Genomic DNA, 27223 nt, shown 5'->3' with positions numbered 1-27223 from the left:
GAGTTTGTTAGTATAAGGCGGTGCATGTTTTTTTACAAAGCATATGAAAATATTTTCCAGATTAGATATAAAACAATAAGCTACATAAGTCAATCAGTGAATTCAGAGAGCGAAAATACAGGCCCTGCACGTCACTACCACAGGGAGAACAGAACAGCTAATAATTTACTGTGAGTGTACTGCTGGTCTCACATGATCAACTCAATTAAGTCTATCCAAGTGGAGTCCTTGGGAGTTTTATTTCTGTTTTGCCTGGAATACAAAGCAAATATAAACAAGCCTCACATCCCTCATTCCAAAGACTAGAAAACCCTGAGTACACTCAATACATCTTCAATGTCATGTAGGTATTCCTGTTTCCAAACACAAGGCCGAAGCCACCACTGGGCAGTGTGCACAGAAAAGAAAGTCACAGTGGTGTGTTAATTACAGAGTGCCCTCTATCAATCATGCCCCTTGTGGCTGACAATTAAATTCCTACTAGGCCTGGCTGGCTTTCTGCGCCCTTCACAGTCCGCAGGCTGTGCACAGCGTTCACAGTCCCCGCGCACTGCATTGCACACAACCCCCACATCAATCCCCCTCCACTCCACAGCACAGGCATAAATCACATGGGGGAAGAAAAAATAATCATTAATCAGGACAGTGGAGAAACAGAGACAAAGAGGGAGATGAGAGAGAAACAGATGGAGGAAGGGAGAGAAATAGAGATGGTAAGGTAAGGCCTTTATTTAATCTGGTGTTTTCATTCAACATAAAGCGTAAGATCAATAGAAGAACCGCAGGAGCTGCAGGGAATCAAGTAGGCAAGCTACTTGAACTAAATGAATAAAGGAATGAGGAGGGTCCCTATCAGGAACAGCACAGGAGGCTGCTGAAGGAAGGACAGCTCATAATAATGAGCCGGAACGGAGCGAATGGAATGGCATCTAACACATGGAAACCATGTGTCTGATGTATTCGAAACCGTTCCAGTTATTCTGCTACAGCCATTACCACGAGCCTGTCCTCCCCAATTAAGGTGCCACCAACCTCCTGTGGTGCACAGGAGCTTTCAGGAAAGCACTATTCAATGGGCCTTGTAGACACTGACACAACTAGCAGCGCTTTTAATGACGCAGTATAAAGGATATTTCTGTAATTTGCTGGTTCATCTGTCTGTTTTAGAGGAGTGTTTGCTCGTTGTCTGACTAGCGTCTACTCCCCAGCAACAGATATTGCAACATGATCTCACAAACTAGCATTGATTATTGACCTCAAGTTGATATTATGACTGTTCTGGTCAGGTAACGGACTCATATATGAGGTAACTCCCAACATAAATGTTTTTTCTGAACCTCTTTCCTCCCACCTCTTTCATAGGCTTTTTATTCATTTATTAGGGTTCATGATGGGAATTTTCCATTTCAGAAGAGCGAGTGGAAATCCCATTCCACTTTGTCCAATTTGTAAGTCGCTCTGGATAAGAGCGTCTGCTAAATGACTTAAATGTAAATGTAAATGTCCTAGCCGAGCATTTCTGCAGGCTCGAAGACAAGGGTTAATTAGACCATAATTGGTCATTTAATTTCAGTTGTAGTCCAATCATTAATCAAAGTAATCACCATCAGTGTTAATTGGATTCATTCTGACATTCTTGATTTCTTGTTTCTATTTTTTATTGTGTGCTTGTTTGACATTTTACTGCACTGTTAGGAGAATAGGAACACAAGCATTTCGTTGCACCTGCTATAACATCTGCTAAACTGTTTACACGACCAGTAAACTTTGATTTGAGAAGCACTAATAGTTGCTGGCAGAATAATTGGTGACAGCCTTATCCTTAATCCAAATCTAGCTGTTGTGCTACCAAGTTTAATGAATTGGTCAAATATACTGTTGAGTTCACTCTAATTGAAGTATGTTTGGCTAAATTCTGAAAATAGAAGAACAGCAAATGACTTCCAGTGGCTTCATTTTTCTTCACCATGGAAATGTAATATTTGTGAAATTATTCCATTACTGGTCATTTTTGTAGTCAATTACAACTCCTACACCATATTAGGGTACGACCAGGTTTGTGCTGTGTGGCTTATATGAAGACATAACCTGGAAAAGCACGAATCTCCATTCAGTCATTGAAGATAGTGGGTAGCAAAAAGGAATTCATGTTGGCATGTGTAATGTATTCCCATGTGGTTGGTGGATTGAAGTGGACACGCACCTCTACACTGTTGTATGTTCTTTAAATGACAGTTATGAAAATACAATATACAGAGCAACAATACAATGCCTTGTAGGAGGACTGTTCAGTATATACATAACTGTTTCTCTGTGTCTTCTGGTAAAGATGAACCTAAAATGTGTGCCTTTATTTCAAACCACATGCAGGACGTTCTGTAGGCTCTGGTCTATCCTGGGGGCCCAGACATTTATCAAAAAACAAAAGAACGACAGGATGTGGAATAGGAAATCAATATTCAAAATGCTACAAAACTTCCAAAACCTTTCAATGAGTACTTTATATACATCTTGAATATTTGTTCATTTACATTCTTAAATCTACATGTCATCATCTGCGTAACATTTTGTAGTTTTGTCAGTAATGCAGAGCTAGTCTGGGAACATGGCTTGAGTCTACCTACAAAAGAACCATCACGAAATAATGATTAAAAGGTAGGAAGATATTCAGAAATAAACAAATTATCAAAAAATTATGTTTCTTTTCAAGTTAACGATTTGCCATTAGTCCTGTGTAGTATCATTACTATTTTTGTCCTCTTGAATTAATTTTCCCTTTGGCAGTCCCATGTGATTCACAAAAATGTTGCTTCCAGATTTCAACCTCTTCTAGGTTCAGCATTAGGTGCTGTCCAGGCCCAGCTCACTGTGAAAGGCATAAGGGTGAGTTATAAGTGCACTGAGCACACAGATTACGCCACCTCTTTTAAAGCACTGTCATTTAACCTCTCCATGTAGTTCCGAAGCTCCTTGGAGTCCCCCAGCTCTACATCTTGGCACACCCACTTAATGTCCTGGCTGTGGCTCATGCTCAGTGTGCTGACAGTGGGGCAGCCATTGTCTGGTGGGATGGTGGTGAACGTGGTGAACTTCACACGCTTCCTCTTTGTGGTAGGCGAGTCTCCTTTGCTGTCCTTGGCTGTGCAGCTCGCCCTGTCTGCTGCCCGGTGTACCTGGCCCTGCACGTTCTTCTGGGAAGAGGCCCCGTTGAGCAGGTGGCTGCCCTCTTCCAGCCCGGCACTGCAGTCCACCATGGAGGTGAGCTCGTCCTGCTGTGGGGACAGGCTCATGTGGCTCTCCAGCAGCTCTGCCTCGTTCCCCAGCCACACCCAGTCGTGGGCGTGGTTCATGCTCTCCTGGCCCTCGATGGACAGCTCCTTGTGGCGGTACTTGAGGGTGTAGGAGATGCAGTTGATGAGGAAGACCAGGATGGCCAGGCAGAAGACCCCCAGCAGGGCGTACATGCCGATCTCCAGGTCAGTGAGGCCCCGGGCTGTCTGGATCAGATCATCCTCCATGTTGTGGCTGCGAGGGAGGTCCACCTGGGCAGGGAAGTCTGGCATGTTCTGGACCTGGTTCCCATCGTCTGACAGCTTGTCTCCATTGGGCCTCCTGATGATGGTACTCTTAGTGGTGGTGGTGACCTTCCTCATGACACCGTCCTCCATGTCAGAGATGGAGCTGCCGTAGTAGTGGGCTTCTAATCCAGTCCTGTCCTGGGAGGGAGACTGCTGCCTGCGGTCGCTGGACCTGTTCTCCAGCTCCTCGCCCTCTGGCCCGTAGTCACTGTTTCTCGAGGTGCCACTGTCGCTCTGGCCAAACTTTACCTTGACGTTGCAGTTCCCTGCAGCCAAAACGCTGCGCCGCTTGAACTTCTGGCAGAGCTCACAGACGGTCATCTCCACCCTGACCAGCAGGCCCTGGCCCTCAGCCTCGGTCACGATCACAGGCCACTTCCAGGAGGGGTCCTGCTGCACCGTCACCACCTCCTCATCCAGAGACGTGGCCGTCAGGACAAAGTAGTCTGAGTTGTACAGGTCCAGAGGAGCCATGGAGCCATCACTGAAGTGCAGCCACGCACTGATCAGGGCCTCCTGGACAAACACAAACACACAGTGAGTAGGTAACACACACACAAACAAGAGCAAAGAAAATAACAAATAAAGAAAAACAATCTCATGTAACACTGACAATATACAAAAGTATGTGGACACCCCTTCAAAGTAGTGGATTCAGTTATTTCAGCCACACCTGTTGCTGACAGGTGAACCGCTGAGTACTGAAGCCCGTAAAAATCGTCTGTCCCCAGTTGCAACAATCACTACCGAGTTTGAAACGGCCTCTGGAAGCAACGTCAGCACAATAACTGTTCGTCGGGAGCTTCATGAAATGGGTTTCCATGGCCGAGCAGCCGCACACAAGCCTAAGATCACCATGCGCAATGCCAAGCATCGGCTTGAGTGCTGTAAAGCTGCCTTCATTTGAATCTGGAGCAGTGGAAACGCATTCTTTGGAGAGAAGAATCACGCTCCACCATCTGGCAGTCTGGGTTTGGCAAATGCCAGGAGAACGCTACCTGCCCCAATGCATAGTGCACACTGTAAAGTTTGGTGAAGGAGAAATAATGGTCTGGAGTTGTTTTTCATGGTTAGGGCTAGGCCACTTAGTTCCAGTGAAGGGAAATCTTAACGCTACAGCATACAATGACATTCTAGACAATTCTGTGCTTCCAACTTTCTGGCAACAGTTTGGGCAAGGTCCTTTCCTGTACAAAGCGAGATCCATACAGAAATGGTTTGTCGAGATCGGTGTGGAAGAACTTGACTGGCCTGCATAGAGCCCTGACCTTAATTCCATCAAACACCTTTGGTATGAATTGGAATGCCGACTACGAGCCAGGCCTTCCCAGAAGAGTGGAGGCTGTTGTAGCAGCAAAGGGGGGACCAACTCAATATTAATGCCCATGATTTTGGAATGAGATGTTCGACGAGTAGGTGTCCACATACTTTTGGTCATATAGTGTATTACAGTAGTGGGAATCATAAGGTAGAGGATAGCTCACTAAAGTGCCACTGTTTTGTTAACTCAGCTGCTGTGCTCAGCAGTGGGGCTGCTGAGGGGAAGACGGCTCATGATAATGGCTGGAATGGAGCGAATGGAATGAAATGGTTTATTTGATACCATTCCATTGATTCCGCTCCAGCCATTACCACGAGCCGTCCTCCACCAATTAAGGTACCATCCACCTCCTCCTGTGGTGCTCAGACAGCTTGAAGGGACATAGATTAAAAGATAGGGAAAATACAGTATCAGACAGTCACATTAAAGACAGCAAATGGGGATTTGCCACAGACAATCATCTTAAATCCCTTTCTTGCTGTGATGTTGCTTTTTAATATGGCCACAGGACAAATCACCAGGAGCAGGGAAGGAGATCCATCAGTGGGCTGCAATTGCTCTCTAATTACAGATCCTCTAGGGGAATTCCTGCACGCTTATCCCCGCACGGACATTACAGAGATAGGACTGATAAAACTAGCCTGTCCTCCATTCTATCCTTCACTAGAAAGAGAAAGGGATCAAAGCGTTCATGAGAGAAGGAGGGCAAGGGAGAAAGGAAGGCGAAAGACGATAGGACAGCTAGAGTTTGGCCTGTAAATTGTGTTTTCTTACAGAAACTTGCCGTGTTGCTTTTACACGCTCTGAGATTAAGCTTCCCTTTCTATTAGATGCCCAAGGAAACACATTCTGTCACACTCTGCCTTTCAAGAGTTGGAGTTAAGAGGGTTAGGAATGCAGTGGAACAAACAAACAAGCGCAGGCATTCACACACACACACACACACACACACACACACACACACACACACACACACACACACACACACACACACACACACACACACACACACACACACACACACACACACACACACACACACACAGTACTTACTGAATGTTCACATTAAAGGACTGCAATTGTGTGAAATGGGATCCAAACAGACAAGGCTTACATTAAATAAACTACTATAAACTGTTTCTTAAATCCTCATTTTAATCAAATGGGCTGCTAACTGATCGTTTTCAAAGATCTGCAGTATGTTGAACAGACCTGTTTTGGGCTCTGCAGCACTTCCTGTGTGGATGCCGTGGCGAGGATTGCCCTGTTGCTTCCTGGGCTGAGCTGCAGGTTCAGAGCCAGGCCGGTGACCAGCTGCACCCCCAGCTCTGTGATGGTCACTTTGTTATTCACTACCGTCACCGTCTTCTCTGCCAGGATGGAGTCAGACAGGGGGGACAGGACCTGGGACAACACAAGGGAGATGGAGGGAGGTAGGAGGAGAGAGAGAGAGAAGCCCTTGGGATTAATCCAGATTATGGACGGGACATGAAAGCATTACTCTTTGAAATAAACAATTATTACATTATTCCAGGATGCTCTGTAAATCCTGCAGTGATTCTCAGCTCTGACCTTGATGCCTTCCAACATTATGCTGGCTTCCATTTAATTTGATGAGTATATAGATTGAGTTATTTGATGGTAAATTGAGTGACCTGAACAAGCCCTTCCACTATTCATTGTCAGGTGTTTATCCAGGAAACATTAATCAAATGATGATGTGGAGAGAAAACCACCAGCAATACACACTGGAGTAGGCAAGGACCGATCAAGGACACATTTCTGCTGTTAATGGACCTTTCCTAGTAATCCAATTAGTGCAAACCTAATTTCATTAATCTAATTTTGAAAATCAAAGATATCTTTCCATGCGTATTGCAGTATAGAACCGTGGCGTCTGGTAAGACAAGGGGCGGCGGACTATGTATTTTTGTAAATAACAGCTGGTGCACAATATCTAAGGAAGTCTCGAGGTTTTACTCGCCTGAGGTAGAGTATCTCATGATAAACTGTAGACCACACTATCTACCTAGATAGTTTTCATCTGTATTTTTCGTAGCTGTCTACATACCACCACAGACTGAGGCTGGCACTATGACCGCACTCAATGAACTGTATTCCGCCATATGCAAACAGGAAAACGCTTATCCAAAGGCGGCGCTCTTCGTGGCCGGGGACTTTAATGCAGGGAAACTTGAATCGGTATTACCAAATTTATATCAGCATGTTAAATGTGCAACCAGAGGGGAAAAAACTCTGGACCACCTTTACACACACAGAGAGGCATACAAAGCTCTCCCTCGCTCTCCGTTTGGCAAATCTGATCATAATTCTATCCTCTTGATTCCTGCTTACAAGAAAACATTTAAGCAGGAAGCATCAGTGACTCGATCAATAAAAAAGTGGTAAGATGACGCAGATGCTAAGCTACAGGACCGTTTTGCTAGCACAGACTGGAATATGTTCCGGGATTCCTCCGATGGCATTGAGGACTACACCACATCAGTCTTTGGCTTCATCAATAAGTGCATCGATGATGTCGTCCCCACAGTGACCGTACGTACATACCCCAACCAGAAGCAATGGATTACAGGCAACATCCACACTGAGCTAAAGGCTAGAGCTACCGCTTTCAAGGAGCAGGACTCTAACCTGGAAACTTATAAGAAATCCTGCTATACCCTTTGACGAACAATCAAACAGGCAGAGCCTCAATACAGGACTAAGATCGAATAGTACTACACCGGCTCTGACGCTGGTCGGATGTGGGAGGGCTTGCAAACCATTACAGACTACAAAGGGAAGCACAGCCGAGAGCTGCCCAGTGACACGAGCCTGCCAGACGAGCTAAACTACTTCTATGCTCGCTTCAAGGCTAATAGCACTGAAACATGCATGAGAGCACCAGCTGTTCTGGAAGACTGTGTGATCACGCTCTCCACAGCCGATGTGAGTAAGATCTTTAAACAGGTCAACATTCACAAGGCCGCAGGGCCAGACGGATTACCAGGACGTGTACTGCGAGCATGCGCTGACCAACAGGCAAGTGTCTTCACTGACATTTTCAACCTCTCCCTGTCCGAGTCTGTAATACCAACATGTTTGAAGCAGTCCCTGTGCCCAAGAACACTAAGGTAACCTGCCTAAATGACTACTGACCCGTAGCACTCATGTCTGTAGCCATGAAGTGCTTTGAAAGGCTGATCATGGCTCACATCAACACCATTATCCCAGAAACCCTAGACCCACTCCAGTCTGCCCTAACAGATCCACAGATTATGCAATCTCTATTGCACTCCACACTGCCCTTTCCCACCTGGACAAAAGGAACACCTATCTGAGAATGCTATTCATTGACCACAGCTCAGCGTTCAACACCATAGTGCCCTCAAAGTTCATCAAAAAGTCTGGGACATAACACCTCCCTCTGCAACTGGATCCTGGACTTCCTGATGGCCAGCCCCAGGTGGAAAGGGTCGGTAAAAACACATCCACCACGCTGATCCTCAACACAGGTGCCCCTCAGGGGTAGGTGCTCAGTCCCCTCCTGTACTCCCTGTTCACTCATGACTGCACGGCCAGACACGACTCCAACACTATCATTAAGTTTGCTGATGACACAACAGTGGTAGGCCTGATCATCGACAACGACGAGACAGCCTATAGGGAGGAGGTCAGATACCTGTCCGTGTGGTGCCAGGACAACAACCTCTCCCTCAACGTGATCAAGACAAAGGAGATGATCGTGGACTACAGGAAAAAGAGGACCGAGCATGCCCCCATTCTCATCGACGGGGCTTTAGTGGAGCAGGTTGAGAGCTTCAAGTTCCTTGGTGTCCACATCAGTAACAAACTAACATGGTCCAAGCCGACCAAGACAGTTGTGACGAGGGCACGACAAAACCTATTCCCCCTCAGGAGACTGAAAAGATTTGGCATGGGTCCTCAGATCCTCAAAAGGTTATACAGTTGCACCATCGAGAGCATCCTGACTGGTTGTGTCACTGCCTGGTATAGCAACTGCTAGGCCTCCGACGGCAAGGCACTACAGAGGCTAGTGCGTACGGCCCAGTATATCACTGTGGCAAAGCTTCCTGCCACCCAGGACAGTGACACATACAGTGGGGAGAACAAGTATTTGATACACTGCCGATTTTGCAGGTTTTCCTACTTACAAAGCATGTAGAGGTCTGTAATTTTTATCATAGGTACACTTCAACTGTGAGAGACGGAATCTAAAACATAAATCCAGAAAATCACATTGTATGATTTTTAAGTAATTCATTTGCATTTTATTGCATGACATAAGTATTTGATCACCTACCAACCAGTAAGAATTCCGGCTCTCACAGACCTGTTAGTTTTTCTTTAAGAAGCCCTCCTGTTCTCCATCATTACCTGTATTAACTGCACCTGTTTGAACTCGTTACCTGTATAAAAGACACCTGTCCACACACTCAATCAAACAGACTCCAACCTCTCCACAATGGCCAAGACCAGAGAGCTGTGTAAGGACATCAGGGATAAAATTGTAGACCTGCACAAGGCTGGGATGGGCTACAGGACAATAGGCAAGCAGCTTGGTGAGAAGGCAACAACTGTTGGCGCAATTATTAGAAAATGGAAGAAGTTCAAGATGACGGTCAATCACCCTCGGTCTGGGGCTCCATGCAAGATCTCACCTCGTGGGGCATCACTGATCATGAGGAAGGTGAGGGATCAGCCCAAAACTACACGGCAGGACTTGGTAAATGACCTGAAGAGAGCTGGGACCACAGTCTCAATGAAAACCATTAGTAACACACTACGCCGTCATGGATTAAAATCCTGCAGCGCACGCAAGGTCCCCCTGCTCAAGCCAGCGCATGTCCAGGCCCGTCTGAAGTTTGCCAATGACCATCTGGATGATCCAGAAGAGGAATGGGAGAAGGTCATGTGGTCTGATGAGACAAAAATAGAGCCTTTTGATCTGAACTCCACTCGCCGTGTTTGGAGGAAGAAGAAGGATGAGTACAACCCCAAGAACACCATCCCAACCGTGAAGCATGGAGGTGGAAACATCATTCTTTGGGGATGCTTTTCTGCAAAGGGGACAGGACGACTGCACCGTATTGAGGGGAGGATGGATGGGGCCATGTATCGCGAGATCTTGGCCAACAACCTCCTTCCCTCAGTAAGAGCATTGAAGATGGGTCGTGGCTGGGTCTTCCAGCATAACAACGACCCGAAACACACAGCCAGGGCAACTAAGGAGTGGCTCCGTAAGAAGCATCTCAAGGTCCTGGAGTGGCCTAGCCAGTCTCCAGTCCTGAACACAATAGAAAATCTTCGGAGGGAGCTGAAAGTCCGTATTGCCCAGCGACAGCCCCGAAACCTGAAGGATCTGGAGAAGGTCTGTATGGAGGAGTGGGCCAAAATCCCTGCTGCAGTGTGTGCAAACCTGGTCAAGAACTACAGGAAACGTATGATCTCTGTAATTGCAAACAAAGGTTTCTGTACCAAATATTAAGTTCTGCTTTTCTGATGTATCAAATACTTATGTCATGCAATAAAATGCAAATTAATTACTTAAAAATCATACAATGTGATTTTCTGGATTTTTGTTCTCACAGTTGAAGTGTACCTATGATAAAAATTACAGACCTCTACATGCTTTGTAAGTAGGAAAACATGCAAAATCGGCAGTGTATCAAATACTTGTTCTCCCCACTGTATATATATATATCACGTTTGGGGTCACTAAGAAATATCCTTGTTTTTGAAAGAGCACATTTTCTGACCATTAAAATAACATAAAATTGATCATAAATACAGTGTAGACATTGTTAATGTTTTAAATGACTGAAGAGGTGACTCTGGGATGCTGGCCTTCTAGGCAGCGTTGCAAAGAAAAATCCATATCTCAGACTGGCCAATAAAAAGAAAAGATTAAGATGGGCAAATGAACACTGGACAGAGGAACTCTGCCTAGAAGGCCAGCATCCCGGAGTCGCCTCTTCACTGTTGACATTGAGACTGTTTTTTTGCAGGTACCATTTAATGAAGCTGCCAGTTGAGGACTTGTGAGGCGCCTGTTTCTCAAACTACACTCTAATGTACTTGTCCTCTTGCTCAGTTGTGCACTGGGGCCTCCCACCCCTCTTTCTATTCTGGTTAGGGCCAGTTTGCCCTGTTCTGTGAAGGGAGTAGTACACAGCGCTGTACAAGATCTTCAGTTTCTTGGCAATTTCTCGCATGGAATAACCTTCATGTCTCAGAACAAGAATAGACTGACAAGTTTCAGGAGAAAGTTCTTTGTTTCTGGCCATTTTGAGCCTGTAATCGAACCCACAAATGCTGATGCTCTAGTCTAAAGAAGGCCAGTTTTATTACTTCTTTAAATCAGAACAACAGTTTTCAGCTGTGCTAACATAATTGCAAAAGTGTTTTCTAATGATCAATTAGCCTTTTAAAATGATCAACACAGGAGAGATGTTTTCTGATAATGGGCGCCTGTACGCTGTCATGACTGTCCTGATCAGGTCAGGTTACAGACCACAACCCTACAGATTATCTCTCAACCCCAACAGAGGAGGAGAGATCTAGGGGTCTGAAGATGTGGGGGTTTTATGACCCCTCACGCCCCTGGTAAATCTTAGGCCACACAACATTCCGGTGTCCCCTCAATATGGAGAACCAGCCTCAGAACATTAAACATGCAATAAAGGGACTTTGGAACAATGGTTTCCGTCAGCCACAATGGTGGTCATGACGATAGATGGAATATGAAAATGTATGTCATTTTTGTTTTGTTATTAAAGGTTAATAGATGACGTTATTACGAAAACATGGTAACGTTAAGAGTTTTCCTAGTATATGTTTGATGTTTATACATTGTACGTTGTGTGGAAAATGTCCAAATCAAAGAGAATGTTTTGGTAAAGATGAAATGTGAAGTTAGTTGTCTAAAATTGGATTTGAGTAAAATCTAGACCTTGCCTCTTAACTTGGTACGCCCAGAGAATTGCCCTAAAGGCGGTTACGCCCACTTCTGACCCGAGGGTATAAAACCTGTGAGTTAAGAATTAACATATCAGACTAAGTGACCCGAACTGCAGCCAAGGTCTAAAAAGTAAACGAACCCAAAACGCAACACAAGTTTGAAGACAAAGAAATCTTTTTCTACCCATGCTACGGATGAGTAGCTGTGTCTAAGCGGGTGAATTCAAGCCAAACCACCTAGCCTCCACTCCCCATCGAATCGTGGTATCTACACTGTTTCATTCCTACGCTGTGAGCTCTGAGCTACAGAGCTGTCTGTCCTCAGAAGACCCCTTCCAGAGCAAGGGCAAGGAACAGACCAGTAAGCCAAAAAGGACACTGACATCATGAGGACAACTAGAGAGTTGTGCCGGAGAAGTGCGTCATTGAGCAGCCTGAACGGTCCACGCGGGGAATCCACAGAGACCTTCCACACGTAATTACATCATTATATTCTGACCCATAAGAGCGGCAGTTTGGGGCAAGGCTAGGGATAGAATAAGCACAGCTGACAAATTCACCCAAATGTATATTTATCTCGTGTACTTTCTCTTTTTCTCTCTTCTAAATCCCCATTTTGGGTAACACGCACCATAGTATGTTGGCCCGTTATATTAAGTTCTAATCAATAGCCTAGAATGTGTTGTTGTGTATGTGTATCTTTTATCATCATTTTAGCTTTCTAGTAAATAAATAATCAACTAAGATTGGTGTGGTACGAACTCATTGGTGAGACCCGGGTCCGTGCAGATTCCCGGATTATGCGACGTTCAGAACGAGACTAGAGGTAACTGATTAATTAGCGGCTGTTGTAAAATCGATATTCTGATATTCTTTGAGTTAATTTGGGAAATAAAAACTCAATAAAAATAATTTTCCCATGGTGCCCCAGGTTAATGAGTTAATAATTGCTTGATTCAGTTAATCACGCAATTATAAACCTTTAATCATTCGATGAGCAACAGTCGTCACATTAACTAATACAACGTCACGACAACGCCTATGTAGATATTCCATTAAAAATCAGCCGTTTCCTTCTACAATAGTCATTTACAACATTAACAATGTCTACACTCAATTTTATGTTATTTTAATGGACAAAAAATTTGCTTTTCTTTCAAAAACAAGGACATTTCTAAGTGTCCCCAAACTTTTGAACGGTAGTGTATATTATTATTATTTTTAACTGCATTGTTGTTTAGCGGCTTGTATATAAGCATTTCACTGTTGTATTCGGCGCATGTGACTAATACAATTTGATTTGAGCTCTTTGTGAGGGAAGGAGTGTGACAGACTGGTAGTTTGGCCTGTCTCATCTCGTGCTTTTGGGCTGGGGAGTATTTTCCTCTGTGCCCAGCCTAACGGGAGGCAGGAGCCAGAGGACGGGTAGTGATGAGTGTGGAGGTGAGGGTACATCTGCCTGCAAGACAGATGGATGAGTCCACACTGTCAAGATGCTGATCGGTTTCACACAGATATCATTAACTGACTGCTATTTATCCAGTTAGCCTGTTTAGACTGACAAATGAAAGGACCCTGCTAGTGAGAGATGGCATGCTTACACTCTGCACCAGGGTGAGGCCCCATTTACTGTAACCACAGCCCAGACTTGGAGACATGTGACCATTGATAACCACCTGTCTGGCTGACTGAATGCATAAATATAGATTTTATCTCCTCCACTCAACATTTGCAAATCCCATTGTTATGACTGACTTAAGATGACTGTTTTAAAGTATTTTCAGCCCTAATATTAAAACAGACAGCGATGTTTTACTGTTCTATTTTCCAACTCCTTTCACCTCCCCTTACTCCTCTCTATTCACACTTGTTCCGTTTATTTTTTCTCATCCGTTGTACTGAAACACCTTATTATAACACACATACTGTACTGTACACGCATGCAGACACATACAGCGTACCTGGATGGTGGTCATCCCCATGTCCAGTCCCACTAGTATGCGTCCGTCCTGTAGCTGAGCTATCTGGGGGTCCTCCACCTTCAGGAAGTCCCACACCAGCCCAGTGATGTCCACCTGCCAATCACTGCCCAGCATGAAGGTCAGCTGACCACGGGGGTCGGCAGCTTCGGCCACAAAGTGTGTCAACACTCGAACCATGGCATTCTGGTACTGTAACGTGCAGCTCCTTCCTCTCCGGTCTTCATCATCCTCATCATCACTGTCCAGTGCAGACCTGCCATTACAAACAAAGCCAGTCATATAACATGAGAAACTAACCCCAACACTGGACAAGTCTAACATGAACATCTCAAGTCTAACATGAACATCTCTAACACCCACCAACTGATAGAAAATTATGTTCAGGACGCTATAGGCAACCAATCATCTTCTCAAAGAAGGGAGTGTGTCTCAATGAGAATATTTATTGCAGTGTGAAAACAAGGCTTACAAGGTTACAATGTTGCATTTGTAAAGTTGCTTTTAAACAAATAACTATGTCATACATATACAGAACACTTTTAGTAAGATAAATATCAGTGTCTGCTTTGTAAAAGTAAATCTGCCAAAGCAGCACTGGTGTCAAGCAGTGGGACAGGACAGGCGTGCCTCTGATAAACACCAGTGCTTTGTCAACAGTGTGCTAATCACAGCACTGCAAAAAGTTAAATCTAAGCAAGCCTAAATATCTTATATTGAGTGATAATTTAAAAAAAATCTTACCAAAATAATTTTGCTTATTTGAATCTTAAATGGCAACTCCAACTATTTTAAACCTAATTTTCTTGATCTCCAGCACAATACCAGTGTCTACATATGTGAAAACAGCATATTTCTACGTTTTGTAAAACAAATAAAAAGTTGCAAAGTTCTACCCGATCGTTAAAACAGTGATTTTCAAACACCGAGATTCGCGGTGACGTAGGGAACAAAAAATAATACTCTCCCTCTGGCTAGAAACTCGTTGCAGGTTTTCAAAATCACTGTTTTTCTTACTTTTAATCATACCCTGTGAGCATTTTGTAGGAACTTATATTTTTAACCACAGATCATAGGAATGTGCCGTTTCCATATACAGTGCTGTGAAAAAGTATTTTCCCCTTTCAAATTTTCTCCACTTTTGCATATTTTTTATACTGAACATATCAGATCTTCAACCAAAACCTAATATTAGATAAAGGGAACCTGAGTGAACAAATAACAACAATTACATACTTATTTCCTTTATTTCATAAACAAAGTTATGCAACACCCAATACCCAATGACCCTGTGTGAAAAAGTAATTTCCCCCTTACACTCAATAACTGGTTGTGCCACCTTTAGCTGCAATGACTGCAACCAAATGCTTCCTGTAGTTGTTGATCAGTCTCTCACATTGCTGTGGAGGAATATTGGCCCACTCTTCCATGCAGAACTGCTTTAACTCAGCAACATTTGTGGGTTTTCAAGCATGAACTGCCACAACATCTCAATTGGGATTAGGTCTGGACTTTGACTAGGCCATTCCAAAACTCAATTTCTTTTGCTTTTCAGCCATTTTCACGTAGACTTGATTGTATTTTGGATCATTGTCTTGCTGCATGACCCACCTGCTCTTCAGCGTCACCTCACAGATGGATGGCCTGACATTCTCCTGTAGAATTCTCTGATACAGAGCAGAATTCATGGTTCCTTCTATTTAGACAAGTTGTCCAGTTCCTGAGAAAGCAAAGCATCCCCAAACCATCACACTACCACCACCACAGGTTCTTACTGTGGAATGCAGTGTTCGGTTTTCGCCAGGCATAATGGGACCCATGTCATCCAAAAAGAATGTCAGGCCATCCATCTGTGAGCTGAAGCTGAAGCGCAGCTGAGTCATGCAGCAAGACAATGATCCAAAACACACAATCAAGTCTACATGAAAATGGTTAAAAAGCAATTTAAAATATATTTTACCTTAAATTGTCTTTAAAAAAATGTAAGTGAATTATCACTTACGTAAGTTTTTGTTTAGATTACATAAGATATTTAGGCTTTCTTTGATTTCACTTTTTGCAGTGAGGGCCTCGCCTATCCTGTTGCCTCATCACCTCACGTCTGGCAATAAACACACACAACTACAAGGTTTGATATCATAATGGGAGAGAAAAGAGTGAAAGTTAATCTCTTGAAATGTAATTCTTGTGATTATCCTCTCTCATTGTATTTTTTCCTGTCCGACACCGTTATTCCTCGATGTGTGGCAGACTGGGGTCTGGCAATGAAGAGTGAAGAGTGAAGACACTAGCTAAGATGGTTAGAGATCAGCCTTAAGGCTCAGGATTCCCACTGACAAGATAAGAAGGATTTCAGAACGAGGGTTATTTTGACAAGTACTCACAGCAATTAATTAGTATTCAGTAAAACATAATACAACAAGTAAAGTGAATAAAGAATTGCAAATGCCTGTCTGCGTTTATTACACTGCGGTGGGACATTTCCAACTTAACTGTAGTTTGGGTTTAGCAGCCCTTAGTAATATGGAATATGCCTCGAGGTGCCGATTCAGCAGATACCAGATTACATTTGGACCTGGCAAAATGTGGAAGCTATACCATCCACTAGGGGCAACATGAGTGCCTATTACCATCTAGTAGGTTTGCGGCTTGCTAGGATGTTGTGGATGGGGATAGTGGATGGGCATTTAAGCCACTGACTGGTTCCGAGGGTCACGTGCTAGGCACTCATTTTAGTTTTAAGCCTTTCCCAAAACCTTAACCCTTAACCACTCAGAATTAATGCCTAAACTTAAGTTTAACCCTATCACTAACCTTAACCCTAAACTTAACCATTCGAAATTAATGCCTAAACGTAAGTTTTTGTTTAACTTTTGCAGAGTTTGGCTGACAGCTAAGATATGCCACTATGGCGTAATTCTGTTGCTGCAGTTATGCCACGGGTTGGCATTTTATTTGGAGATTGGGTTGGGGTTTAGCTGATCTAGTTTACAAATACTGTAGTGAGGGTCTTCCCTTGACATGTCCTTTACAGCAGAGCTCCCAGCTCCTATAGGCCAGGGTATGGGTAGTGGACAGGTCCAGTCCAGGGGGATTATTCCAAGTATGGGTAGAGGGAGAGGATGTGATTGGGGCAGAGCGAGAGCATGTGAAAGGGCAGAGCGAGAGCATGTGATTGGGGCAGAGCGAGAGCATGTGATTGGGACGGAGGGAGAGAATGTGATTGTGGCAGAGTGAGAGAATGTGAAAGGGCAGAGTGAGCGCATGTGATTGGGGCAGAGCGAGAGCATGTGATTGGGACGGAGGGAGAGAATGTGATTGTGGCAGAGTGAGAGAATGTGAAAGGGCAGAGTGAGCGCATGTGATTGGGGCAGAGAGAGCAAATGTGATTGGGACAGAATGAGCAGACAACAGAGGTCCTGTGTGCATTATCAGCTGATGGCTCCCAATCCCTATTGCTAGTATTTTACTCCTGACATAAATCTAATCTGCAGGAAGGCACGGTGCAGCGATCTCCAATCTAATCTAAGATTAAAGGCCCAGTGCAGTCAAAAACGTGATTTCCTGTGTTTTATATACATTTCCACACTATGTGGTTGTACTGTGAAATTGTGAAATTTATGATAATGCCCTTTTAGTGTAAGAGCTGTTTGAGAAGACTGCCATAAATGTCACCCTGTTTCTGTGGGATGGAGTTTTGGCATTCCATGGGGATATCACCATGCGGTAAATTAATCTAATAGACCAATAAGAAGAGTCCAAACCTCTCTGCCAATAACAGCAAATATTCAGTTTTCCCCTCCCCACTCAGACCACTCCCAGACAGTCCAAGCAAAAATCTTGCTTGATAAATTGCCCGTTGCTGAAAAGCTATTTTGTTTCTTTTTGACCATTTTAATTGAAAACAATCACTATAACCAGGTCTCCATCCAACCTTTTTATGCCAGTAAAGTACATGTCGGATAAAAAATGTCACGGCAGGCCTGATGGAAACAGCAATGTTTTTGGTAAACTTTTGAAATGTCGACCAAATAAAATACACTAGACAAGGTGGGATATTTGTGTGTTGGTAAAATTCATTATGGGAGAAATGGCGGTATATTGGCAAATGTATAAAAAAAATATAAAAAAATATCACATTTACATAAGTATTCAGACCGTTTACTCAGTACTTTATTGAAGCACCTTTGTCAGCAATTACAGCCTCGAGTCTTCTTGGGTATGATGCGACAAGCTTGGCACATCTGTATTTGAGGAGTTTCTCACATTCTTCTCTGCAGATCCTCACAAGTTCTGTCAGGTTGGATGGGGAGCGTCGCTGCACAGCTATTTTCAGGTCTCTCCAGAGATGTTCAATCGGGTTCAAGTCCGGGCTCTGGCTGGGCCACTCAAGGACATTTGGAGACTTGTCCCGAAGCCACTCCTGCATTGTCTTGGCTGTGTGCTTAGGGTTGTTGTCCTATTGGAAGGTGAACCTTTGTCCCAGTCTTATGTCCTGAGCACTCTGGAGCAGGTTTTCATCAAGGATCTCTCTGTACCAGTGTTTCCTCTGCGTTCATTTAAGTGTGGCGCTACACCACGACAGAATCATTCCCACCACACCAAAAGAAACATAGTTTCAATAAAGTTCTGTAAAGCACATTTACCTTTCTTGGTAAATAGATAATCTCAAGAAAGTGACCAGTGCCCGGGTGACCAGTGTACGATACAGACACTCTGCGGCACGAAACACAATTCACTTGAATCACTTCAGAATGCACCTGCGCAAGAAATGGTACACCAGGGACCAGTGCGCAAGTGACCAGTGGGCAATACATAAGCTCTGCGGTGCGAAACACAATTCACGGGAATCACCTCAGAATGCACCTGCTCGAGAAATGGTACACCAGGGACCAGTGCGCGAGTGACCAGTGGGCAATACATAAGCTCTGCGGTGCGAAACACAATTCACGTGAATGACCTCAGAGTGCTCCTGTGTGAGAAACTGCAAGAAAGGTATGTTAGTTTGTTTGTTTGACTAACGTTAGCTAGCCAACTAGTCGAAGACACTTGGACCTTTTATCTAAAACGCCCCCATAAAGAAAATTACAATTAAAAACAGGTTCATCCCCTGGTTTGACTGTGATCTGGCAGAGTTACTTCACCTCAAGAATTTCATTTGGCGAAATGCTTGGAACATACACTGAGGCTGACTGGCTCTCGTTCAGGCAAATGAGAAATAAGTGCACTCAGGCTATCCAGAAGGCGAAAGTTAGATACTTTAAGGAGCATTTCTCTCTCTATGGGTCAAACCCCAAAAAGTTATGGAAAACGGTTAAAAACCTAGAGAATAACCTCTCCTCCTCACAGCTGCCCATGTCCCTTAAAGTTGATGATGTGGTTGTTACTGAAAAGAAGCACATGGCTGAGCTTTTTAAATCACTACTTCATTAAGTCAGGATTCCTATTTGACTCAGCCATGCCTTCTTGCCCGTCCAACATTTCCTCATCTCCCACCCCATTCTAATGCGACTAGCCCCGATGTTCCTCCCTCTTTTCCCCCTGCCTCGCTACAAAGTTTCTCCCTGCAGGCAGTCACTGAGTCCGAGGTGCTAAAGGAGCTCCTTAAACTTGACCCCAAAAAAACATCTGGGTTAGATGGTTTGGACCCTTTCTTCTTTAAGGTTGCAGTCCCTATCATCACCAAGCCTATCTCTGACCTCTTTAACCTCTCTCCTCTCTGGGAAGGTTCCCATTGCTTGGAAGGCCGCCATGGTGCATCCTTTATTTAAAGGGGGAGATCAAGCTGATCCTAACTGTTATAGGCCAATTTCTACTTTGCCCTGTTTATCGAAAGTGTTGGAAAAACTTGTCAATAATCAACTCACTGGCTTTATTGATGTCTATAGTATTCTCCCTGGTATGAAATCTGTTTTTCTGCTCAGGTTATGGATGTGTCACTGCAACCGTAAAGGTCCTAAATGATGTCACAATTGTTCTTGATTCTAAGCAATGTTGTGCTGCTATTTTTATTGACTTGGCCAAAGCTTTTGATACGGTAGACCATTCCATTCTTGTGGGCCGGCTAAGGAGTATTGGTGTCTCTGAGGAGTCTTTGGCCTGGTTTGCTAACTACCTCTCTCAAAGAGTGTAGTGTATAAAGTCAGAACATCTGCTGTCTCAGCCACTGCCTGTCACCAAGGGAGTACCCCAAAGCTCGATCCTAGGACCCTCCCGGATTTTGTGTTAAACGCTCTACAACAAAGCTTTCTTTTTGTACAAAGCTTTCTCCGCCCTTAACCTTGTTCTGAACATCACGAAAACAGAGGTGATGTGGTTTGGTAAGAAGAATGCCCCTCTCCCCAACGGTGTGATTACTACCTCTGAGGGTTTAGAGCTTGAGGTAGTCACTCATCTCTGTATACCCGTCGCAAGACCCACTGGATGATGCTTATTTATAAACCCCTTTTAGGCCTCACTCCCCCCTATCTGAGATACCTACTGCAGCCCTCATCCTCCACATACAACACCCGTTCTGCCATTCACAATCTATTAAAGGTCCCCAAAGCACACACATCCCTGGGACGCTCGTCTTTTCAGTTCGCTGCAGCTAGTGACTGGAATGAGCTCCAAAAAAACGCTCAAACTGGACAGTTTTATCTCCATCTCTTCATTCAAAGACTCAATCATGGACACTCTTACTGACAGTTGTGGCTGCTTAGCGTGATGTATTGTTGTCTCTACCTTCTTGCCCTTTGTGATGTTGACTGTGCCCAATAATGTTTGTACCATGTTTTGTGCTGCTACCATTTGTGCTGCTGCCATGTTGTCTTGCTACCATGTTGTCGTCATGTTGTGTTGCTACCATGCTGTGTGGTCATGTGTTTCTGCTATGCTATGTTGTTGTTTAACTTCTCTAGGATAGGGGGCAGTATTTTCACGTTTGGATGAAAAGCATACCCAAATTCAACTGCCAGCTAGTCATCCCCAGAAGATAAGATATGCATATTGTTAGTATATTTGGATAAGAAACACTCTGAAGTTTCTAAAACTGTTTGAATCATGTCTGTGAGTATAACATAACTTATTTAGCAGGCAAAACCCAGAGGACAAACCATTCAGATATTTCTTTTTTGAGGTCACTCTCTTTTGAATGAGTTTTCATTGGGAAACCATTGGGACCTGCTTGCAGTTCCTATCGCTTCCACTGGATGTCAACAGTCTTGAGAAATTGTGAGGGTGAGGGTATTCCTTTGTGTAATGAAGAAGTACGGCCATCTTGAACGAGAGTCACATTAAGTGTCCTGTTAGATAGAAGCGCTAACCAGAAAGCTGGCTATAGTTGGTTTTAATCCTATATTGAACACAGATCATCCCGTCTTCAATTATATCGATTATTAACGTTAAAAAATACCTAAAGTTGTATTACAAAAGTAGTTTGAAATTTTTGGGCAAAGTAACCTTTGAAATATTTCGTAGTCACGTTTGAGCAATTTGGAAGCAGTGTTTTTCTGGATCAAACGCGCCAAATAAATTGACATTTTGGATATATATCGACGGAATTAATCGAACAAAAGGACCATTTGTGATGTTTATGGGACATATTGGAGTGCCAACAACAGAAGCTCGTCAAAGGTAAGGCATGAATTATATTTTTATTTCTGCATTTTGTGTCGAGTCTGCAGGGTTGAAATATGCTTCTCTGTCTTTGTTTACTATTGTGCTATCCTCAGATAATAGCATTGTTTGCTTTCGCCGAAAAGCCTATTTGAATTCTGACACGTTGGCAGCCATGCCAGACCGGACACACTCTCATCAACAACAACAGAAATGGGCTGTCCCAACACACATTTGGAAAACAACATCGCACATAACACAACAAGCCCCCACAAATCCAAACTACAGTGAGCTCCAAAAGTATTGGGACAGTGACACATGTTGTTGTTTTGGCTCTGTACTCCAGCACTTTGGATTTGAAATGATACAATGGCTATGAGGTTAAAGTGCAGACTGTCAGCTTTAATTTGAGGGTATTTTTATCCATATCGGGTGAAACATTTAGAAATTACAGCACTTTTTGTGCATAGTCCCCCCATGTTAGGTGATCAAAAGTATTGGGACAAATTCACTTATAAACTCAGCAAAAAAAGAAGCATCCTCTCACTGTCAACTGCGTTTATTTTCAGCAAACTTAACATGTGTAAATATTTGTATGAACATAACAAGATTCAACAACTGAGACAACCTGAACAAGTTCCACAGACATGTGACTAACATAAATGGAATAATGTGTCCCTGAACAAAGGGGGGGGGGTCAAAATCTAAAGTAACAGTCAGTATCCGGTGTGGCCACCAGCTGCATTAAGTACTGCAGTGCGTCTCCTCCTCAGTGACTGCACCAGATTTGCCAGTTCTTGCTGTGACATGTTACCCCACTGTTCCACCAAGACACCTGCAAGTTCTCTGACATTTCTCAGGGGAATGGCCCTAGCCCTCACCCTTCGATCCAACAGGTCCCAGACGTGCTCAATGGGATTGAGATCCGGGCTCTTCGCTGGCCATGGCAGAACACTGACATTCCTGTCTTGCAGGAAATCATGCACAGAACGAGCAGTATGGCTTTTGGCATTGTCATGCTGGAGGGTCATGTCAGGATGAGCCTGCAGGAAGGGTACCACATGAGGGAGGTGGATGTCTTCCCTGTAACGCACAGCGTTGAGATTGCCTGCAATGACAACAAGCTCAGTCCGATGATGCTGTGAGACACTGCCTCAGACCATGACGGACCCTCCACCTCCAAATCGATCCTGCTCCAGAGTACAGGCCTCGGTGTAACGCTCATTCCTTCGACGATAAACGCGAATCCAACCATCACCACTGGTGAGACAAAATCGCGACTCGTCAGTGAAGAGCACTTTTTGCCAGTTCTGTCTGGTCCAGCGACGATGGGTTTGTACTGACTGTAAGCTGTTCATGTCTTAACGACCTGTGCATGTTCATTAATTGTTTATGTTTCATTGAACAAGCATGGGAAACAGTGTTTAAACCCTTTACATTGAAGATCTGTGAAGTTATTTGGATTTTTACAAATTATCTTTGAAAGACAGGGTCCTGGAAAAAGGGACGTTTCTTTTTTTGCTGAATTTATGTGTATTAAAGTAGTCAAAAGTGTATTATTTCGTCCCATATTCCTAGCACTCAATGATTACATCAAACTTGTGATGCAGTGTTGGATGCATTTGCTGTTTGTTTTGGTTGTGTTTCAGATGACTTTGTGCCGAATAGAAATGAAGGGTAAATAATGTATTGTGTCATTTTGGAGTCACTTTTATTGTAAATAAAAATAGAATATGTTTCTAAACACTTCTACAATAATGCTACCATGATTACGGATAGACCTGAATTAATCATGAAAAATGATGAGTGAGAAAGTTACAGATGCACAAATATCATACCCCCAAGACATGCTAACCTCTCACCATTTCAATAACATGGGAGGTTAACTTTTTTGGGGGGGTATGATATTTGTGCGTCTAACTTTCTCACTCATCATTATTCATGATTCATTCAAGTCTACCCGTAATCATTCTAGGATCCAAATTAATGTAGACATGTTTAGAAGCAAATTCTATTCTTATTCACAGTAAAAGTGACTCCAAAATGACACAATTCAATATTTACCATTCACTTATCATTCATACCCTCAAATGAATGCTGACAGTCTTCACTTTAACCTCATAGTCATTATATCCTTTCAAATCCAAAGTGCTGGAGTACAGAGCCAAAACAACACAAAGTGTGTCACTGTCCCAATACTTTTGGAGCTCACTGTATATGCCTCTTTGTCAGTCAGTGAAAAAGTTTAATGAGCCAGAAGCCTTTATTTCCAGGCTGGCAGGTGAGGGAGGGGACACTTTCCAGATACAATAGTGAATATGTCCAGTACTAATTCCAGTAGGTAGACCTGAGGAGTGTGAGGCCAGCAGAATTAGGTGTTGGTGGATAAGGTATTAGAGGAGACGAGGTCTTGGGCCCGGGGGGAGATGTGTGACCTTGACACAAAGGTTCATACAAAGTGCAGAACAATATCATATGTTGAAAATAAGAGCTTTTGTGCATGCTCTTTCGATCATCTCCATTTTCTGTCCACTTACCTGGCGAGGACTGCATGGGTGAAGAGTCTGTCTATGTGATTCTATGGAGGGGGACGAGGGACACATACCTTTGGCTGCTGGTCATGATGGGCACCCTCCATCCCTTGATCTGGCTAAGCTCTGTGTCAGACACCTCGATCTGGAGGGGCAGCCGTGGGATCCACACGTTCATCTCCAGCTGGGCACTCAGGTAGCTGTAGGTGAAGTTCACCATCATCCTCACCTTGCCCTTCATCTCCTTCCCATTCACAAACACGTAGTCACACCTGTCTGACACCTGGACAGGAATAGGAGAGGAGAGGAGAGAAGCATGTGTAAGTGTCACCTAAAGAGATCCCCAACCAAGCAGCACCATCAGAACCAGACAAATCCAACTCAATGGACAAGGCTGGACACAAGCATGCACGTGGACACACACAGCTTTATTTTCATGACATTTCTGGACTTTTTGGGGAGTAAAAATGTTTCAACATTAAAAATACTATTTTCCCTAACCCCTAACCCTACTTTAACCCTATCCTTAACCCCCAAAAACCCTAACCTTAAGTCTTACCCTAACCTTAACCCCGAAACCTAACCCTTAAGCTTAAAATAGCATTTGAACAAATTTAGGACATGGAAAAAGTCCTGACTTTTTAGTTCTTGTTTTCCTACCTTGTCAGGATATTGGGGTCATGATAAGGTAGGAGAACAAGTACACACACACACACTTTTCAAACTGCAATGTACTGTACTGTATTGTACTGTAGGTTGTCTTTTATTTTCACCCTAAAATGGACCAATATGAGATGCACTACAGTGTTGTGTGTCCCTCTGATACATTTTATCTAGCGTTTGTTCTTTGAAAAATAAGATGAAAGCTTCACTGTTCATCCATACTCTTTATTCCCAACTACAAAAGGAGAAAGGAGGTGGGCAGGGGCACATCTTAAATGTGTGGAGGGAGGGTTGCAATACAGGCCCTTAGATTACCAACGCATCTGCCCATGGCTACATAGTACCAACAGAATGTAGAACCAACAGATGGCAGCAAGAGAAAGGAAGGCAGGTCCCCACTGATAACATGAAAACTCAAAACCATCTGTTTTACAAATGGCCTTTCAGAGGAAATCACTGGGCCAATTGCATGACATTGAAAGAGGCAGGGCTTCACAGCTCGTCATCGCGTTAGCTGGCTGACTCGCCCCTTCACTAGCAACTACTCTTTGATCCACACTCAGCCTCCATTTTCTCAAAGCCTTATGATGAAGCCAGTTTAGCACCACAAATACAAAACACATACACACACAACCAACAAGGTCATTCAGAGGTGTGGCCGGCAGCTGCAGGAGTGCATCAAACACAAAAACACATGCACACACACACACAAAGATTCTAAAAGCATATGGAGTAGACAATTAATCTATTTTTTAAAGCAGATATTATGAGCAAACTCCCATTAGCAGTTTAATACTTCAATGAGACGAATTGAGATTCATTCATAAAATATGTTTTTCAATTTCAAAGTTGTTTCTTTACTGTCAGATATAAAAGACATGAATAAGCATTCATCATTCACAGAACAGAGAGTGTATCCTCAAGTAAAAGGGCTTGTGTGACAGATAGCCAGCTCCTCCGGAGCTCTCCTCTCCCTGCATCACTGCTTGTCTGATGCAGCTTAAGAACCAGTGGCGTAGCTTGTGCCTGTGCGGTCACACCAGGGTCCGCGACGTACATGGGCCCGGTGACAGGCCCGGATCTGCGGAGCCGCGGGCCCCATATGTAATATGAATACCATCCCACCATCCTCAAGTATTAATTGTTGACGCGGGTCCATCACATCTACGATTTGACGAGAAGATCTTTCTTTAACGTAGGTTATATGATAAATGATCTCATTGATGGGTTCACCAGCAAAATTATATTAATTTTCTAAATAAATTATATTATTCAATAGTTTCAATACCATGTTAAGATAATGAAATGCATTCTGGGATTCATTGTGCAAATTCTCTCCAAAGCGTTGTTCTTATTTATTTTTCAAGAAACCAACAATGCAAAAAGAAAAAAAGGACATCAAGGACAACTAAAATCAAAACAGCAAGGCCAACTGTATATGTTTGAGTGCATATCTGGCACTATTTACATATGTGTGTCCATGTATGTGTGCATTTGAATGAGAGTGTGTGTATATGCATGTGTACAAACACCTGCACGGCATCAGCCTCAGGCAAACTGACATTAGCTGTAAAAACATTGCACCTCAGTGTCATTCAAACTTACTTTTGATTATATTTAGATTTTTTTTTCTTTATTTTTGACCATTCTCTCTCTCGCCCAGCAACTCCACTCCCAATTCCACATCCCAACCCTCAGCTTCCCTCAACCCATCCCACTTATCTCTGCTGGCCACCCTCTTCAGATTTCTAAGCAACATAAACTCAGTAAACAATTATTTAATCCATCTAAACTTAGCAAAAAAAGAAACGTCCCTTTTTCAAGACCCTGTCTTTCAAAGATAATTTGTAAAAATCCAAATAACTTCACAGATCTTCATTGTAAAGGGTTTAAACACTGTTTTCCATGCTTGTTCAATGAACCATAAACAATTAATGAACATGCACCTGTGGAACGGTCGTTAAGACACTAACAGCTTACAGAGGGTAGGCAATTAAGGTCACGGTTATGAAAACGTAGGACACTAAAGAGGCCTTTCTACTGACTCTGAAAAACACCAAAAGAAAGATGCCCAGGGTCCCTGCTCATCTGTGTGAACGTGCCTTAGGCATGCAGCAAGGATGCATGAGGACTGCAGATGTGGCCTTCACAAATTTGACGATCTTCTCGTCAAATCGTAGATGTGATGGACCCGCATCAACAAATTGCAATGTCCGTACTGGTGGACAGCGCTACAGGGAGACAGGACGGACAACTGATCGTCCTCACAGTTGCAGACCACGTGTAACAACACCTGCACAGGATCGGTACATCCGAACATTACACCTGCGGGACAGGTACAGGATGGCAACAACAACTGCCAGAGTTACACCAGGAATGCACAATCCCTCCATCAGTGCTCAGACTGTCCGGAAGAGGCTGAGAGAGGCTGGACCGAGGGCTTGTAGGCCTGTTGTAAGGCAGGTCCTCACCAGACATCACAGACAACAACATCACTTATGGGCACAAACCCACTGTCGCTGGACCAGACAGGACTGGCAAAAAGTGCTCTTCACTGACGAGTTGCGGTTTTGT

The 27223-nt window shown here is 43.7% G+C and overlaps 2 protein-coding genes across 5 annotated transcripts in view; one reads left to right on the top strand and one right to left on the bottom strand.

Annotated features, from left to right (window-relative positions):
- Window positions 1-27223, top strand: part of LOC139545490 (solute carrier family 15 member 4-like) — a 113665-nt gene that overhangs the window by 48455 nt on the left and 37987 nt on the right. The window lies entirely within an intron of this gene.
- LOC139545489 (transmembrane protein 132C) overlaps window positions 221-27223 on the bottom strand; it is a 240398-nt gene continuing 213395 nt past the window's right edge. For both annotated transcript variants that reach the window (XM_071353303.1, XM_071353304.1), the window contains exons 6-9: window positions 24061-24269; window positions 13842-14115; window positions 6112-6303; window positions 221-4094 (exon numbers count right to left, since the gene is read on the bottom strand). In XM_071353303.1, coding sequence (XP_071209404.1) covers window positions 2913-4094; window positions 6112-6303; window positions 13842-14115; window positions 24061-24269 — 1857 coding nt within the window. In that variant the 3' untranslated portion in view covers window positions 221-2912. The remainder of the gene's footprint in view (window positions 4095-6111; window positions 6304-13841; window positions 14116-24060; window positions 24270-27223) is intronic.

Source organism: Salvelinus alpinus, chromosome 19, assembly GCF_045679555.1.
Source record: "Salvelinus alpinus chromosome 19, SLU_Salpinus.1, whole genome shotgun sequence".
NCBI classification, from domain to species: Eukaryota; Metazoa; Chordata; class Actinopteri; order Salmoniformes; family Salmonidae; genus Salvelinus; species Salvelinus alpinus.
Note: the sequence above shows the minus strand (reverse complement) of the source record. Positions and strands in the feature narration are given on the sequence as shown.